Source organism: Hyperoodon ampullatus, assembly GCF_949752795.1.
Source record: "Hyperoodon ampullatus genome assembly, chromosome: 10".
Classification (NCBI taxonomy): Eukaryota; Metazoa; Chordata; class Mammalia; order Artiodactyla; family Ziphiidae; genus Hyperoodon; species Hyperoodon ampullatus.
In genome coordinates this window covers 82166246-82183983 of record NC_136923.1, presented here as the reverse complement: position 1 = coordinate 82183983, position 17738 = coordinate 82166246, and the positions used below count along the sequence as shown (strand labels likewise).

General features: G+C 59.3%; 2 protein-coding genes across 2 annotated transcripts in view; one reads left to right on the top strand and one right to left on the bottom strand.

Annotated features, from left to right (window-relative positions):
- Positions 1-753: 753 nt before the first annotated feature.
- CYP21A2 (cytochrome P450 family 21 subfamily A member 2) lies at positions 754-3378 on the top strand (the record flags this gene model as incomplete). The annotated part of the gene is made up of 10 exons (XM_079712991.1): positions 754-961; positions 1048-1137; positions 1254-1408; positions 1494-1589; positions 1695-1796; positions 1899-1985; positions 2152-2352; positions 2658-2836; positions 2918-3021; positions 3113-3378. The coding sequence occupies 10 exons, from the start codon at positions 754-756 to the stop codon at positions 3376-3378; spliced, it is 1488 nt and encodes a 495-aa protein (XP_079569117.1).
- Positions 3379-3412: 34 nt separating this feature from the next.
- TNXB (tenascin XB) overlaps positions 3413-17738 on the bottom strand; it is a gene marked incomplete at its 5' end in the record, with an annotated part of 52988 nt that continues 38662 nt past the window's right edge. Inside the window, 20 exons of the mRNA XM_079713360.1 lie at positions 3413-3697; positions 4047-4210; positions 4299-4460; positions 4552-4648; positions 4739-4890; positions 4986-5118; positions 5242-5372; positions 5463-5606; positions 5711-5830; positions 6019-6162; positions 6279-6401; positions 6686-7021; positions 7340-7663; positions 8680-8967; positions 10294-10572; positions 10936-11223; positions 11846-12193; positions 12584-12907; positions 15053-15385; positions 17186-17533. Of these exons, the coding sequence (XP_079569486.1) occupies positions 3596-3697; positions 4047-4210; positions 4299-4460; positions 4552-4648; positions 4739-4890; positions 4986-5118; positions 5242-5372; positions 5463-5606; positions 5711-5830; positions 6019-6162; positions 6279-6401; positions 6686-7021; positions 7340-7663; positions 8680-8967; positions 10294-10572; positions 10936-11223; positions 11846-12193; positions 12584-12907; positions 15053-15385; positions 17186-17533 (4340 nt within the window). The 3' untranslated portion in view covers positions 3413-3595. The remainder of the gene's footprint in view (positions 3698-4046; positions 4211-4298; positions 4461-4551; positions 4649-4738; positions 4891-4985; positions 5119-5241; positions 5373-5462; positions 5607-5710; positions 5831-6018; positions 6163-6278; positions 6402-6685; positions 7022-7339; positions 7664-8679; positions 8968-10293; positions 10573-10935; positions 11224-11845; positions 12194-12583; positions 12908-15052; positions 15386-17185; positions 17534-17738) is intronic.

Here is a 17738-nt window from a genome sequence, read left to right as displayed (position 1 = left end):
TCTTAATTTTGGCTCAAGCCAGCTCAAGTGGGTCTCTTTTGCTTGCAACCAAAGAGCATTAGGTACATGGTAAGAGCTCCAAATTAAGGGACCATTTACTTCTTCATCTTCAACTTTTGAGAGTGAAATGAGGCGCTGTTAGTGATTACACTGGGACTACAGGTATAAACTGGGATAACGCAGGCAAACCAGGACATCTGGTTCCCCTATCTGTAAGTGAAAAGAAAAACACACAGATCACTTTCATCTCCTTTTGTTCTTCAGGCAATCTGGGAGGGCGTATTAGGCAGGGGTTGTCATTTTTCTCTCTGAGACAAAGTCTTAGGCAGGGGTTGTCATTTTTCTCTCTGAGACAAAGTCCGTGGCAGTAAGCTGGTCCGAGGTGGCAGGGTTGGGGGGTGCGGTGGGGATCGGGAGAGGGCTCAGGCCCAAGGGTGGACATGTTTTCTTTCTTGCATGGTTGATGTGGAGGCAGAAAGCTGATTCTGGCTGCTGAAGAAGGTCAGGGCTGTGTTTCCCTTCCTTTCTTCTTGATAGATGAATGGAAAAGGGCCTGCTCTTTGATATGTGGATTTTCGAAGGCCAAGAGGGCTGGTGCCATTCCAGGAATATACTATTTTGTGGGCGGGACAGTGGGCAAGGACCTGAGGGAAGGAGTCAAGGGAGGCCTCAGAACAGCCCAAGTAGCCAGATGGCTGGAGGTCTCAAGAGCTCCAAGTGGCCAGGCTTGGGCCCCTGCCTGCGTCTCCAGCCATGGTACTCGTAGGGCTGCTACTGCTGCTGCTGCTGCCCTTGCTAGTGGGCACTCGCTTGCTGTGGGGCCAGTGGAAGCTCCGGAGCCTCCACCTCCCACCTCTCGTCCCCGGCTTCCTGCACCTGCTGCAGCCCAACCTCCCCATCTATCTGCTTGGCCTGACTCAGAAACTCGGGCCCATCTACAGGCTCCGCCTTGGGCTGCAAGGTGAGCGTCTGCTCCCTCCCTCGCCCCACAGCGGTGTGGAGGTGGGGTCCTCTCCCTGCTGACACCCTGCTTTTCCTCTCCCCCAGATGTGGTGGTGCTGAACTCCAAGAGGACCATTGAGGAGGCCCTGATCAGGAAGTGGGTGGACTTTGCCGGCAGACCCCAGATACCATCCTGTAAGGGGTGGGGGGCATTTCTTGATGGAAGAAGCAGGGGCTATGGGAGGCAGGGAGGGTCAGGCCCGTGGCTTCCTTGGTCAGTTCGACCCCCTGCCCCCAACCCCTACTCACAGACCAGCTGGTGTCTCAGCACTGCCAGGACATCTCACTGGGGGACTACTCCCTGCTCTGGAAGGCCCACAAGAAACTCACGCGCTCAGCCCTGCTGCTGGGCGTCCGCAGCTCCATGGAGCCCCGGGTGGAGCAGCTGACCCAGGAGTTCTGTGAGGTGAGGCTCGACTCCCACAGCTGGCCCAGGTCAGCTTCACCCCTCCCGGCAGCCGCCCTATTTAGTTCATGCTGCTTCTCCTCAGCGCATGAAAGCCCAGGCTGGTGCCCCCGTGACCATCCAGAAGGAATTCTCTCTCCTCACCTGCAGCATCATCTGTTACCTCACCTTTGGAGACAAGGTCAAGGCTCTCTTGCCCTCACATAGGCTTGGGCCGCCCCCCCGCCAGCCCCTCCCTGACCCTCTCCTGGTCCTGAACCGAAAGGATTCCCTCCTTTTCCGGCAGGAGGACACCTTAGTACATGCCTTTCACGACTGTGTCCAGGACTTGATGAAAACCTGGGACCACTGGTCCATCCAAATTTTGGACATGGTTCCCTTTCTCAGGGTGAGGAGGTGGAGCCCCGACACACCTGGTGCTGGGAGACAGGGCGGAGGCGGGGAAGAGGCTCCCTTCCCAGCAGCTACACTCTCTTGCTGTCTGTCCCAGTTCTTCCCCAACCCCGGGCTCTGGAGGCTGAAGCAGGCCATGGAGAACAGGGACCACATTGTAGAGAAGCAGCTGAGGCAGCACAAGGTGGGAACCGTGCGTGTACCGGGCTCCTCCTCAGCTCACAGCAGCGATGCTACCGCCCCAGAGCTAGGCAGCTTCTTTGGCACCCCACCAGTCCTGGACCTGCTGCCCCCCGCTGAACCCCCTCCCCAAGCCAGGCACTCAGGCTGGCTCCTCCTCCCCTCTCCAGGAGAGCATGGTGGCCGGCCAGTGGAGGGACATGATGGACTACATGCTCCAGGGGGTGGGGAAGCAAGGAGTGGAAGAGGGCCCCGGGCAGCTCCTTGAAGGGCACGTGCATATGTCCATGGTGGACCTTTTCATCGGTGGTACTGAGACCACGGCAAACACCCTTTCCTGGGCTGTGGCGTTCCTGCTTCACCACCCTGAGGTATGCCCTGGAGGCAGGCGAAAGGCTCCTTCCTGGCAGCCTGGCCAGGGCAGCGGGAACCCAGCTCGCTGAACCCGCCGCGGGCTGTGTTGGGAGGGGGCGGGGGGAGGGGAGTGAGTCCGGGGCGGGCTGTGCTGGGAGGGGGTTGGGGGGAGTGAGTCCGGGGCGGGCTGGGAGGGGGGTTCTCCTACTTGGCCCAGAGTCTCCGGTGAGCTGCCCCAGGGAGTGGTGGGAGGCTGGGCAGCCGTGGGTCGGCCAGCGGCAGGGCTCGGGCCCCGGACCTCGGGCTTGCCCCCCTTTCCCAGATTCAGCGGCGACTGCAGGAGGAGTTGGATCGCGAGCTGGGCCCCGGAGCCTCGGGCTCCCGAGTCCCATACAAGGACCGCGCTCGGCTGCCCTTGCTCAACGCCACCATCGCGGAGGTGCTGCGCCTGCGGCCCGTCGTGCCCCTGGCCCTGCCGCACCGCGCCACGCGGGCTAGCAGGTGACTCCCGAGTGGGGAGGGCCGAGTGGCAACGGCCCCCGCGGGGTCCTGGCGGGCCTCTAACTTAACCCTACTCCTCAGCATCTTCGGCTACGACATCCCTGAGGGCATGGTTGTCATCCCCAACCTCCAAGGTGCCCACCTGGACGAGACGGTGTGGGAGCGGCCGCACGAGTTCTGGCCCGGTGCGTGGTGGGGCGGGTGCCCGCGGCGCGGGGGCGCCGGCGGCCGAGCGCCGGCGGCCGCTGAAACCCGTCTCCGTCCTTCCGCCCGCAGACCGCTTCCTGGACCCGGGCGCGAACCCCAGCGCGCTGGCCTTTGGCTGCGGGGCGCGCGTGTGCCTGGGCGAGCCGCTGGCGCGCCTCGAGCTCTTCGTGGTGCTGGGGCAACTGCTGCAGGCCTTCACGCTGCTGTCGCCCGCGGGCGCCCTGCCCTCGCTGCAGCCCCATCCCTACTGCGGCGTCAACCTCAAGACTCAGCCTTTCCAGGTGCGGCTGCAGCCCCGGGGCGACGGAGGCCGGGGCGTGGGCGAGCGCCAGTGACCAGTGACGGGGCCAGGACTCGCTGGCCTCGGTTTCTCCTTTTATTGCTCCCGTACAAACCCCTTCCCTCCCCCCTGTAAACATGGTGCTGTGAGATCGCGGGTGGAGAAGGCTTCCTCCGGTGGCTGGAAGGTGAAGGTGGCCCCCGGCCCTTCTCTGAGCGCAACCCCTCAGTGCTCGGCAGTCATAGTAGGGCGCTGGAGGGGTGAGCAGCGGCTCAGCCTCCCCTGCCCGGGGGCCGGTAGCTTCTTGGTCTCAGCTTCATTTCCGTGAAGGGCACGGAGAAGTCAAAGCCCTTCCAGTAGTACCAGCTCACTCCCTGGGAAGGGGTTGTTGAGAGAGAGAGTCAAAGCCTGACATCCCATCTGCTCCGACCTCCGCTCCCCTCGGCGAGATGGTTCCCACAGATCAATCAAGGATCCTCCCTCCCTTTATCCTTCTTAATCCTCAACTACAAAGGACTGAGGCTGAATCCTGAGCTGTCCCTTTACATCCAATAAATCATCTTCTCCTCGAGAAGACTTGCAGAGATTGGTATTTACTGTTCCATTTCACAGACAAGGGCCCTGGGGCGCTGAGTGGCTCAGTAACTTGTCTTGTCACACTGTGCGTCACAAACACCCAGGCAGCCTGAGCCCCAGCTCCACGCTGTCTCCTGGGCCTCTCACCTGGTGGTCCACTGTGCTCCCGTAGAGCCCGTTGAGGTTGGCATAGTGGCAGTTCTTATACCACCAGGCCCCTCGGTAAGAGACGGCGCAGGAGATGAGCAAGTTGTTGGGGTCTCGGTCACGGGCAGAGAAGACACTGCCGCTGTGGTAGCTCATGGAGTCCCCTGGGCAGGGCGTGGAAGGAGCAGTGAGGGCCTCTCCCTCCCCATTCCCACCCCGTCCCTGCCCCCGACCCCCCGGCCCAGCCCTCACCTGCAGTGCCATGGTAGCCTTCCAGGTGGAGGCGGTAGTACTCATCGGCCGAGTCTACTTGGAAGGAGTCGTACTGGGCAAACACGGCCTCGTCCCCATCCCGCAGGTCCACACGCAAGGAGTAGTCACCGGCTTTGGTCAGGCTGTGCAGGGCCTCGTTGCCTGGGGGTGGGGAATGTGTGCTCATCAGGGTCCTTGTGTCCACAGGGCCCCCATCCCTCCCCTGGTCCCGCAATCCCTATGAGGCACCAACCCAGCCAGAACTCCTTGGAGATGTTCCCAAAACCATGGGCATAGTCCTCCCAGTCCCTCCAGAAGTCAGTTTTTCCATCCATGCGGCGCTGGAACACCTGGAAGCAGGTGGGGGCACCATCAGCCTATGGCCCCGGGCACAGCAACCCTGCCCTGTGCAGACCCCTGGGCTTCTGACTGCCACCCACCAGCCAGCCACCCCCATCAGTCTCCATGTCACAAAAGACGTTCAGGGGCCGCTCGCGGTTGCCGTTGAGGAAGATGGTGGTGGTCCTTGAGGTGCTGACCCCGTTCTGCGTCTCCTCCCCACAGTCCCGGGGGAAGGGGACCCGAAGTCCACCTGGGGAGAGGAGAGTGAGGGTCCAGTCCTTCTTCCAGATTCTAGACGCCCACTACACACTCAGCCCCCAACCTCAGGTCCCAGCGCCTGAGTACCAGTGGTGAAGGAAGTGGACACGGGTGGCGTGAAGCTGTGGTCCCACATGGCCCGGAGCCACACGCTATAGGGGGTGGAGGGAAAGAGGCCGTGAAGCTGGTGAGAGGTGATCCCTCCTGGGAGCAGGATCTCCTGTGGAGCAGACAAGGGCAGGTCAGGGGAGAGAGAGGTGGGCCCCACTCGGGAGGCAGAGGCAGCACTTCCCGGACTGGAGCCCAGGGAGGGAGCTGGCCGGAGTGGCAGGGGTGAGGGCACCTGGGTCTGTCCACCAGGGGTGTTGAAGCTGAGCAGGTAGCCAGTTGGGGGGACTTGGGGCGCGGTCCAAGTGAGCAGGGCTGTGCGGGGGGTCACCTCCTTGGCCTCCAAGTCCTGGGGGGCCTCCAGCCCTGGGAGGGGGAGGAAGAGAAGATGGAGATGAGGCCCATCCTGGCTTTCTTGCTCCTTCCCCGCCCCCCAGTGCACTTCACAGACCGTACCTGTGGTGAAGGTGATGCTGGCTGGGGAGGTGAGGTTGGGGCCCCGAAGACCATGCACGGTCGCCGTGTAGTTGGTGTGGAGCACGAGGCCTTGCAGGGGGTAGTCCACGGCGCCGCCAGGGGCTGAGCCCTGTAGCGAGGGGGCTGGGAGAGGGGGTGGGGCCTCAGCGGCTGCCCTGCCGGAGCCCAGCCTGCCCTCTGCTCTCCCACCCTGACCAGTCCCCTCCAGAGGCCTCAGCCCCGCTCACCTCCTGGGGCTGTGACCTTGAGGTCATAGGTGTCCACCGGGGCCTGGGGGGGCTGCCAAAGCAGCAGGGCGGATCCTTCCGTCAGGTTCAGCGCACGCAGCTGGGTGGGGCCGTCAGGAACTGGGAGACGGGGCGCCCAGAGCTGTTCCCTGCTGCGCTCCCCCTGCTCGCCTTCCCGGGCTCTGCTGGACCTCTCATCTGCCGCTGGCGCCTCCAACACCCCCTTCCCTTTCCCCGTTCACTCTCAACTCCCGCCCGTGCCCGCATTGCCTCCCCCTGCTTCCTGCCCGGGTCCCAGACTGTCTCACCTGTGGTGAGGAAGCCTGTGAGAGGCTCACTCTCCTCAAAGCCACGGACGGAGACCACGGTCACGTCGTAGTGAGCGCCTGGGGCGAGCCCCTCGAGTTTCTGGGTCCGGGCTCGGCCATCCACCTGAACACTCTGTGGCTCCCCTGAAAACACACTGGGCTGGGGAGGCGGCCAGGGAAGCAAGGAGGAGCTGCAGGGTGGGCAGAGCGCAGGGCGCAGGAGGAATGGGGCAAGGGACACGCGGGCAAGAGGGTATCACCTCCATCTGCCAGCTGGTAGGAAACTTTGAAGCTGTCCACTCGGGACGGCGGGGGCGTCCAGCTGACCTTGGCTGACGTCTCCCCGATCTCGCTGAACTGGAGGTCACGGGGCCGCTCCAGAGCTGACGGGACAGAGGTGCCAAGGAATCATGGTGAGGGCAGAGGGCACGGAGGCTCCTGCCCCGGGCTTCCCACCCTCCTTCTTCTCCCTGGGCCCCTCGGCCTCCGGACGTGCTCACCACCCCGCCTTTCCTCTAGGCCTAGAGATGGAAACCGCCCCGCAGACTGCAAGCTCGCCACCACTCACCAACTTCCCCTCTGGCTGAGGCACTAGGTGCCACCCTAGGGAGTACGGAGACCCCCCACTTTGGGGCAGCATGTGTATGTGCCCAGCATGGGGCCTTACCTGGGCTGAGGGTCCGGGCTGTGCTCTGGACGCCATCGGCCTTGTGAGGCCCACGCAGCCCATACAACGTAAGGGTGTACAGGGTCCCTGGACTCAGGTCCCAGAGCACGGCCGAGCGCCGTGTCCCTGGCACCGTCAGCTCCCGCTGCAGCGGGGCACGTGGATGCAGCTCCAGAGTGCTCAGTGACGGGACCCCAAAGCGGAGCAGGAAGGAGTCAAAGGCCTTGGGTGGGGCCTCCCAGTTGAGCCGCAGCGAATTGGTGGTCACATCGGTCACCGACAGGTGGGACAGGCGGGGCCCTGGCTCTCCGGGGGTCTGCCCAGCAGGAGCTGGCCCTGCAGAGTGGGTGGGAAAGAAGGCTTTGGAGACTGAAGCACACCAGCTAGGCGACCTGGGGCTAGATCCCTTCCACCACCCCACCCTGGCCCTCATTTCCTCATCTGCAAAATGGAGCTAACGAGGGGCTGGCACCCACGGGTCGGACATGATGACAACATGTATGTGTCGAGCCGAAGGCTGTGTACGCGCCCCTTCCTCCCTCCATGGCGCCCTCGTGGTGTTCTTTCCCTATGGTCGCCGCTTCTGGGTACCCCCTTTCGCCTCTTCAGTCCCAGACTAGAGGCAGGCAAGGCCAGGCCCTACCCTGACGGTACCTGTGGTGCCCTCGGCTGAGACGGGCCCCAGGCGCTTCCCTTCACTCAAGCCGTAGAGGAAGAACTTGTAGGAGGTGCTGGGCTCCAGGCCTGACACGAGGACCTTGTTCTGGTCGCCACCCACGAGCAAGGCCTGGGGCTCCCCACCTGTGCTCTGATACTGGACCACGAAGGAGTCAAAGGGGCCTTGGGCCACGCTCCATGAGAGGCGCAGGGAGTCCGGGGACACGTCCTTCACTGCCAGTGCCCCTAGGCGGGGCCCTTCAGGGGGCTCGGGGGCCTCCGTGGCCAGGTGCCAGGGTGCTGGCATGTCCTCTTCCGGGGCTGTGTGGGAGAAGCCCAGAGAGAAGCTGAGCGGGGTTGGGGGGGGGCGCGGGGCGGCGGGGCCCTCCCACTTCATCTCACCCTCCAGAGAGGGGATCGGGGCTGGCCGAGGCAGGGGACCTCATGGTCCCGGCCACGGCAGCGTGGAGAGAAGACAGGGACTGAGGCTCCCCTAACATCTTCCTTCTCCTGAATCTGCCACATCCCTGCTTGGGCACTGACTCCTGCCACCTCTCGGCCTCTCTGAGTGCCAGCCCAGTGGCCCCATGACCTCTCTGTGGGGCTCCTTTGCTGTCTGAATCTGGTGCTTGCTTTCTCCTTCTTCACCCCGATGTCTCAGCGTGCCCCACTCTAGATGTCTGCACGGGCCCTGTTCCCTCCCCAACCTGCCAGGGCGCCTGGTGCCATGGCTTGAGGCAGGACTAGCTCAGTCCCTCCCTGAGCTCAGGGCACGTGGTCCTCCCTGCTGAGAAGAGCTGAGGATGGAACTGGCTGGTGAACTCGAAGGGCGCATCCTGCCAGCCAGGTCGGCCCCGCCACCACCAGGCTGATTTGAGGTGGGTGTTAGGAAATCTGGAAGGGGAACTCCATCAGTGCAGCCACTCCTGTTGGTTTCTATGCCCTTGGCCTGCTTTGTTTTCCAGTAATTTTCCATTTGAGAAAATGCTCCTGACTCATCCACGGGAGGGGGTTTGCCCTCATCTGGGCAAGGCCAGAGTGCCAGGAGGTAAGAGCTGCCCCGGTAGAGTAATGCGGAGCAGCTGGCAGCACTGGGGCTGGGCGGGGGTCGCAGATTAGGGACCGCTGCCAGGGCTTTGCCTTGCCACCTGTCCTGGCTCCTGCTTCGGACCGACCCCTCGATCACGCTGGTTCCGAGGATCTTCCTCCCCTGAGCCCTGTGCAGGGCCCCCTTGCCGCTCTACCTCGCCCACTCGTGCCAGGCCTTCAGCACAGAGGTGTGAGGACACCCACTCAGGCCGGTTGGCTAGGACCAAGCAGGACAGCCTCCTGCTCACCTGTCGTTCCCAGGACAGAGACGGGGCCCAGGTGCTGTCCTCTGAGGAGCCCATAGAGCAGAAACTTGTATTTCCTGCCAGGCTCCAGGCCCTCTATGGTGACCTCCCTCTGGTCTGCGGCCACAGGCACCACTGAGGGCTGCCCATCTGTGTCCCTGTACTGGACCACAAAGGAGTCAAAGGGGCCCTGGGCCACTGTCCACAAGAGGCGCAGGGAATGTGAGGTCTCATCTGTCACTGTCAGCTCCCCCAGGCGGGGTGGGCGCTGCCGCTCCTTCTTCAGGGGAGCTGTAGGGAGAGCGGGGGCGCAGGGAGAAAACCTTAGTTAAGAGCTGCCTTCACCTCAGCCCTGGCAACTTCTGGGAGGAGGGAGGGTCAGCCACCTGGGGAGACAGGCAGGCTGCTCCAGCCCTGCCTTGAACGAAGGAGCCCAGTTTCCTCCCCGGGAGGCGGCTGCCCAAACTCCTTCCTGCCCCCACTCCCCCACTCTGAGATCAGGGTGCAGTGAATGCATAAAAGAGCACCTCATGAGAGAGTTGCGGCTGGGATTGCAGGAAGGGCCTCAGTTTCCCTCGGACCCGCAGTCCCCCTCTGACCCCCAGCCCCCCAGAGCAGGAGTGTGGCCAGAGCTGGGAAAGGCTCCCAGAGGGTGTCTGGGTTGTCAGGGAGATGCCCCCAAATAGTCAGAGCTGGGCGGGACAGCCAGCCAAGCTCACGGGCTCCCATTGCCTAGCCATAGACTCGCCCTCACTCACCATCAGCCTGGGCCCGCCTCTCCACCCGCTTCCCCAGCCCTGCACTAACACCACTAGACCAGGGCAGCTGGGTCAGGCGGGGGGAGAAGCCAGGGGCAGAGCTGAGCGGACAAAGGGCAGAGCAGAGCACAAAAGAGCCTTGTCCAGGTGGGTGTGGGCACTGACCGATGGGGGCTGGAGCAGCCTGTATCCAGTCCCCACAGTGAAGGTCTGGGGAAGAGAATTACGGAGTCTGAGAGCCCCAGGCCCCAACTGGCCGTGCGCCCCATCCTTGTCTGTCCAGGGTGACTCATGGTTCTGGAGGTGGGGTTAGGGTCAGTGACCCACCTCCATCCCTTCCTCGGGGGCTGAGTATTGGGCACAAGACACCAGATTTTTCCATAGTCTTTTTGCAGCCAAACCCTCCCATATTTTCCACTTCTTGCCATAGGGCTGGAATGAAGGGAGGAGGATGTGAACATTTATTGAACCCCAGTAGATTTTAGTCATAACCGTCATGCAGCTGTGGACACTGAGGTTCAAAGAAAAGAAGTGGCCTGTTGAAGGCCACGCAGCTGGCAATCAGAATTTGAACACAGGTCTGCTTGGCTCCAAAGTCTGAGTTATTTTTATTATACTGCCAATCAGTGAATGACGGAAATAAATGCTTGGAACAGTGCCTGGCATTCAGTAGGGACTCAATAAATCTTTGCTTTTGGCGTTAGGCTTGTCATGCCAAGGCTGAAGAGAGGAGAATAAACTTTGTGGGAAGGCCCCGGGGCCAACTCTGGGGGCTCAGATGAAAGGAAGCTCTGGAAAAAGGCGGGGGGCGGGGGGTGGGGGGGGCGGGGAGTGGGATGGAGGCAGGGCCAGGGCTCACCCGTGTTGCCTTCAGCAGAGATGGGGCCCAGTCGTTTCCTGCCTGCCAGCCCATAGAGCAGAAACTTGTATTTGCTATTGGGCTCCAGGCCGGGGATGGTGATCAAGCGCTGGTCTGAGGCCACAGGCACCACGTGGGGCTTCCCGTCCCTGTCCTTGTACTGAACCACGAAGGAGTCAAATTCGCCCTCGGGGACTGTCCAGGAGAGGCCCACGGAGTCTGGGGTCACGTCCGTCACTGTCAGCTCCCCCAGGCGGAGAGAAGGTTTAGTGTCTGGGACTGGAAAAGAGGGAGGTGCATGGAACGTGACAGAAATGAAGCCGACAGAGCCTCCTCGGGGCGCTAGGGCTCTGGGCGCTGGTTCTGGGTGTGGGAGGGTGTGACCAGGTCACATGTCAGGAAGAGGGAAGGCAGAGGAGTAGGGATAAAAGAGGAGCCAGGCAAGAAAGCAAGTGTCCCTCAGGATGTAAGAGGAGAAGGGTGGGAATGAGGGGGTAACGGGGGTACTCAGGACCTGGATTTCGCTGGACCCAGTAAATAAATGGATCTGGAGTGTGGAGCACAGAAACGTGAAAGTCCACAAGGGAGTGGGGGATGGTCAGGGGCCTCCAGGGTTAAAGGCGGCCTCCAGCCCTCACTCACGGGTCTTTGCGTCTGCAGAGACTGGACCGTGTTCTTTCTCATCCTGGAGTCCGAAGAGTAGGAACTTGTACTTGTGGCCCGGGGCCAGACCCGAAACCGAGACCTCTCGGAGGTGTCCACCCACGGGCACTGCCTGGGGCTGCCCCTGTGCATCCTTGTATCGGACCAGGAAGGAGTTGAAGGGGCCCTGGTCCACTGTCCAGGAGAGGTGCACTGTGTCTGAGGTCACGGCTGCCACAGCCAGCTCCCCCAGGCGGGGTGCCACGGGGGGCTCTGTATTCAGGGAGGCTGGAACAGAGCAGAGGAGGCTGTGGTCAATGGCAGGACCCTGGGCCAGAGAGGGAAGGCTGTCCCCCAGCTATGAAATGAACATCTGTAGCAAACTCTTCTAACTGCTTAACATGTCCCAGGCATTGCTGTAAGCAGTTCACAAACAGTACACTTAATCCTCACACAACAGATGAAGTAGATGCTTTTATCCTTATCACCCTCATTTGATGGGCATCTGCGGCACAGAGAGGTTAAGAAACATTAGAAAATCAACACAGCGCCTTCAGAGCAGGATTCAAACCTAGAGAACCTGATTCTGTAGCCACGTTCCAAGCCACTAAAATGCTTGGTTAGGGAGACTGAGGAAGCCACACATGAACAACTGAGCAAGTTTGAGCTGCCAGATCAAGAAGACAGGAAGAAAGCTGAAACGTACGAGGCACAGGCTACGTGCCCAGCTGACCCTGAACACACTGTCCACCAGCCCTCACTCAATTCAAGGATGAGGCGGGATTGTCAGCACCACGTGAGAAAAGAAAGGGACCCAGAGGCCCATTTGTGAGGAGTGCTGAGATCCAAAGGGGGAAATAAGAGAGCAACAGAGGGAAACCTGGGAGTCAGTGCCTGCCCCCTCACTCACCGGTCACGCCCACGGTGGACACGGGGCCCACACGCTGCCCCCCGTGCAGGCCATACAGGTGCATCTTGTACTTGCGCCCGGGCTCCAGGCCCCCAGTGGTCACCTCACTCTCCTCACCCCCGACACGCACCACCTGGGGCCCGTCCCTGCCCTTGTACTGGACGGTGAAGGAGTCGAAGTGGCCCTGGGGGACGGTCCAGGAGAGGCTCAGCGAGTCCGGGGAGGATCCTGTCACCGTCAGCTCCCCCAGGAGGGGCTCCTCGGGGGCCTCCGAGGCCTCTGTGTTGGGTTCTGTGGGGCTGGGGGTCTCCTCCATCTCTGTGGGGCTGGGGGTGTCTTCCTCTGCAGCTGAGAAGGAGAGACACAGAGAGGGTGAGGCAGGGTCCTAGGTGATGTCCTTGGGTCTGCTCCCAAGCCTTGGCCCCAGCTCCGGGCCCTGAAGTCAGTTCAGAGAAGCCCGTCCTTGGGGCTGGGTGGTCCTGCTCAGCTGACATCTCATAAACATGCCTGGAGCCTCCGGGGTCAGCTGTGGGGGACCAGGGCAGCCACCAGCATGGCTCACAGAGGCCCTTCTCTGCCCAGGGGGACACACTGGTCCTCAGGGAGCCTGGAGGAGGCACAAAGGGCACCATGGCTCAGCCTCGAGTAGAGGGGCCTCCTGCACCCCACTCACCCATCACCTGAGAGAGGGTGATCCTCCCACGAGGTCCCACCCTGGGGCTTCCACCATCCACTCACTTGTCACCCCGATGACAGAGACGGGGCCCACGCGCCGGCTGTCATGGAAGCCGTACAGGTTCATCTTGTACTTGTGGTCTGGCTCCAGGCCCGAGATGGTGACCCCGTCCTGGTGCCCCGGCACCCTCACTGCCTTGGGCTGCCCGTCCCCGTTCTTGTACTGGATCAGGAAGTGGTCAAACTGGCCCTCAGGGATGGTCCAGGAGAGGCTCAGGGATTCGGGGGTGGCGTCTGTCACCGCCAGCTCCCCCAGGTGCGGCTTGACAGGAGGCTCGGGGGCCGCAGTGGATGGGGCTTGGGTGGTCATGGCTTTGTAGTCTGGATCTGGACAGAGACATACAGGACAGGTGTGGTCTCCTCAGTCCTCAGCTCAGCATATAAAGTGGTGTATTACAAAAATAAAATAATAAGGAACAGGATGTGTCCACAGTAGCTCTAACTCTTATTCTTTCTGGTCCCTATAATGTCGGCCTTCCTGTCACCTCACCCTCATCCGCCCTGCCCTCATCCCCTACCTACCAGCACCCCTCCTAGGACACAGGCTCACACGGCCACTGTGCTCTGGGCCTCCCTCCACTGGGGTCTCGTTGGCATATACTCCCTTTGGCTAATGTCTTGCCTCCCAAACAGCTCAGAACCCCTGCCCCACTTCTCCAATCAGAAACCTGGAGTCTTGGGCTTCCCTGGTGGCGCAGTGGTTGAGAATCTGCCTGCCAATGCAGGGGACACGGGTTCGAGCCCTGGTCTGGGAAGATCCCACATGCTGTGGAGCAACTGGGCCCGTGAGCCACAATTACTGAGCCTGCGCATCTGGAGCCTGTGCTCCGCAACAAGAGAGGCCGCGATAGTGAGAGGCCCGCGCACCGCGATGAAGAGGGGCCCCTGCTTGCCACAACTAGAGAAAGCCCTCGCACAGAAGCGAAGACCCAACACAGCCATAAATAAATAAATTAATAATAATAAAAAAAGAAACCTGGAGTCTTCCTGGATCTGTTCCTGTCCCCAGCTGCCATCAGACTCCGAGCGTCCAGTTCTCTCTCCCAAGTTCCTCCTGTGTCTCCTCACTCCCCACACCTGCAGCCCCACCGTCCCTGTCTGGGCCGCCCTTACCTGTCACCTGGGTTATCACCTCCCCACGGGTCTCTCTGCCTCCGTCGTCCATCTGTTCTTCACAGGAAGCCAGAATGAGCCTTTAGAGGCACATCTGATGGTGTCAGTCTCAGCTTAAAACTGTGCAGCAACCCTCTTTATCCCCTGGAGAAATCCCTGGCTTCCTGAGCTCTCCACCCCTATCTCTTCCTACCTCTCCACCCCCACCTCAAGACTATCTCCCCCACTCAGAGGATTTCATACAAAATCCTCTCATGTGCCGTGACGTTCCTAGTTTCCAGGCTTTGTACCAGCTGTGATGTTGACCTGATGCACCCTTCATCTTATCTCTAGGTGTCACCAAGCAACGCCTGCCCGACCTCAGGTCTCAGCTGTCCCGTGGGAACCCGTGGGCAGGCAGGTGGGCGTAGGCATCGCTGCCCCGTCTTGGTCTGGCCGCGGGGCTTCCTGTCATATACACATCCCCCTTTGCTCCATTTGCTGGTTCACAGCCTGTCTGTGAGCCCTAAAGGATAAGAACTGGTTTCTCTGCCGTATCCAAGGTTTCTCTCAGTGAACTTCCTCAGGACTTGGCTCAGGCCACCCACATCTTTGTTGAACCATAGGCGTCATAAGTCTGTTAATACCCAAACGATGAGGCTAGGGGGCGTTTCAGTCAAGACACTGCATTCTGAGCATGCTCTGTCTTCCTCCACAGCCTCCAGTCAACTACACAGAGGCTGAGCCTCTGAGAGGACTCAGGGATGCAAGTATGATTCTGTTCAATAGATTCTAAGAAAGTGTCCAATTCCTTTGTTGTGAGAAGCTTTAGCAAAGTGTGGTCCTTGGACCAGCAGCATCAGCATCATGGAGGATTTTATTTGCTTTTTTTTTTGGCTGCATCGGGTCTTAGCTCTGGTACGTGGGATCTTGTGGCGGCATGTGGCATCTTTCATTGTGGCACACGGGCTTCTCTCTCTAGTTGTGGTGCACGGCCTCAGTAGTTGTGGCACTCGGGCTCTCTAGCTGTGGCTCGTGTGCTCGGTAGTTGCAGCGCGCGGGCTTAGTTGCCCTGTGGCAGGTGGGATCTTAGTTCCCCGACCAGGGATTGAACCTGCGTGCCCTGCGTTGGAAGGCACATTCTTAACCACTGGACCACCAGGGAAGTCCCTCATGGAAGATTTTAGAAATGCAGAATCTCTGGCCCCAGCCCAAATCTGAATCTGAATCTGCCCTTTAACAAGATCCCCAGGCCATCTGATGTCCTAAAGAAGATGTGCTGTCTAGAATATTTATGTTTTCACAAAGATGGTAATAAAGGGAGACTCTTCCAGGACCTGTCTTCCCCATCCTGCATCCCACTCCCCCAAATTGACTTACCAGTCACGCCCACGGTGGACACGGGACCCACACGCTGTCCCCCGTGCAGGCCATACAGGTGCATCTTGTACTTGCTCCCGGGCTCCAGGCCCCCAACGGTCACCTCACTCTCTTGGCCCCTGACACGCACCACCTGGGGCCGCCCATCCTTATCCTTGTACTGGACGGTGAAGGAGTTGAAGTGGCCCTGGGGGACAGTCCAGGAGAGGCTCAGCGAGTCTGGGGAGGATCCTGTCACCGTCAGTTCCCCCAGGAGAGGCTCTTTGGGGGGCTCCGGGGCCTCTGTGCTGGGTTCTGTGGGGCTGGGGGTCTCCTCCACAACCTCCTGGAGGGCTGAGAAGAGAGATTGGGGGTAGAGGCTTAGATGGTGACTTGCCCTGCTTGCACCCAGCAGGATACTCCTCAGGCTGCAGGACTGGAGTCTTGCTCAGCCTCTGGGTGCGCCATTTGGTGACTCCATGCTAGAGATACTGAGACGGGCTTGACCCCATCACATACTGGCTGGCAGGCACCATGAACCTTCAGAAGGCAATTCAGACCTACATGTCAGGAGCCAAAATACTGCTCATTTCCTTTGACCCAATAATCTCATTTCTGGGCAGCTATCCTAAGAAAATTATTAAAAAGCAGGAAAAGTTGTATCACAGGAGTTCACTTTGGGATTATTCATGACAGCAAAATGTGTCAGGGCTCCAAAGGAACCACAGAAGAAGATTAATTTTATTATGGCACTTTCACCATGAGGCATCCAATAACCATTAAAATGATGATTAATGCAGGTTGTGTAGCCACAGGATAAATGCTCCCAGTGTAACTTGCGTACAAAAAAAGTAAGAGCCAAGAATTATATGAATACTCTGCAACCTTAAAACATGTGCTGCATGGAAAATGCAGAGAGAGGATGTGTTACGTACGTTGTTATGAATGGTGGTTCTTGGGTCAGAAGGTGGTCCAATAAGAGATTTCTTTCCCTACCTTCCAAACTTTCCATCATGTTGCTATATTCTTTTCACAGAAAAATACAGACTTAAAAAGAAATCCTGAGTTATAAAAATTAGTAAGCTGGTGGAGGATGTGGATGGGGACATGGGTCCCTCTGTACTTCGCATGTGCTTGTGAGTTGCATGATAGAGGGTTCCTCTGTCTGGAGTATCTTCAGGAGAGGAGAGTGACCCTCACAGAGGCAGCGACTCCCCCCGCAAAAGACTGACTCACAGAGGGGCTGTGTTCTTCCAACATGCAGAGGAACTCTGATGAAATACTGTCACAAGGCATAAGAATCTGGCTGACAGCGACTTAGAGAAGCCAGCCTGACTGCAATTTTGGAATTTAATTCACCTTGTGATTTTTTTCTCCTAATTTCTTAGAGACTAGAAATTGTAACTTTTTCATAATCAGAAATAAGTTGCAAGAATGATGAGGGGGAAAGACAGAAGGAATACAAGAGAGGAGAAGACATTTTGAAAATTTTTTTTCCTGATTATAAAAGAAACGCTTGTCATTTAAGAAAACGACACATAATGGAATAAAACAGAAAAAAAAGTACTGGAACATTCTATCCTGTCTCACAAACCATGCATCCCACGGGCGTTTCCTTCCAGTTGTCTTACCATGCAACTTATTTTCAAGTGGTTGTGATTAGTCTCCTTACAAAAATTTTAAACTCTTCCTTTATTGTAATAATAAAAAGTAATTGTCTTATGTTGAAACATTTCAATGATGCCATAATAGGTCATTTTAGAGATGTTGTCTAATTACTTAATCATCTCAGTGTGGTTCGATGTTGGGTTGTTTTTTCTTCCTTTTTTTCGGTTATAACAAAGAATGCTGTGATTTGTGATTAAGATGGAAAGAAAAGAAAACTCTAGTAACGTCACGCTTGGCCTGTGCCTGACACATTTCACCCTTGGAGGGAGCCAGTGACTGATCATCAGAGGAGGCCACGTTACTGTGAACAATGACGCTGTAGGTTGGCAAAGGCCAGGGCACTACACATGGGTCATGGCCCCGGGCCATGGAGGGAGGGCATAAGAGGGGACCAAAGGCTGGTAAAAGAGCAGAACAGTCAACCAGCTCACCCATGAGGAAAAGGTAGCTCTCCCCCGAGACCGCCTGAGCCCCGCCCTCACTCACCGGTCACACCCACGGTGGACACGGGGCCCACACGCCGCCCCCCGTGCAGGCCGTACAGGTGCATCTTGTACTTGCGCCCGGGCTCCAGGCCCCCAGCGGTCACCTCACTCTCCTCGCCCCCGACACGCACCACCTGGGGCCCGTCCCTGCCCTTGTACTGGACGGTGAAGGAGTCGAAGTGGCCCTGGGGGACGGTCCAGGAGAGGCTCAGCGAGTCCGGGGAGGATCCTGTCACCGTCAGCTCCCCCAGGAGGGGCTCCTCGGGGGCCTCCGAGGCCTCTGTGTTGGGTTCTGTGGGGCTGGGGGTCTCCTCCATCTCTGTGGGGCTGGGGGTGTCTTCCTCTGCAGCTGAGAAGGAGAGACACAGAGAGGGTGAGGCAGGGTCCTAGGTGATGTCCTTGGGTCTGCTCCCAAGCCTTGGCCCCAGCTCCGGGCCCTGAAGTCAGTTCAGAGAAGCCCGTCCTTGGGGCTGGGTGGTCCTGCTCAGCTGACATCTCATAAACATGCCTGGAGCCTCCGGGGTCAGCTGTGGGGGACCAGGGCAGCCACCAGC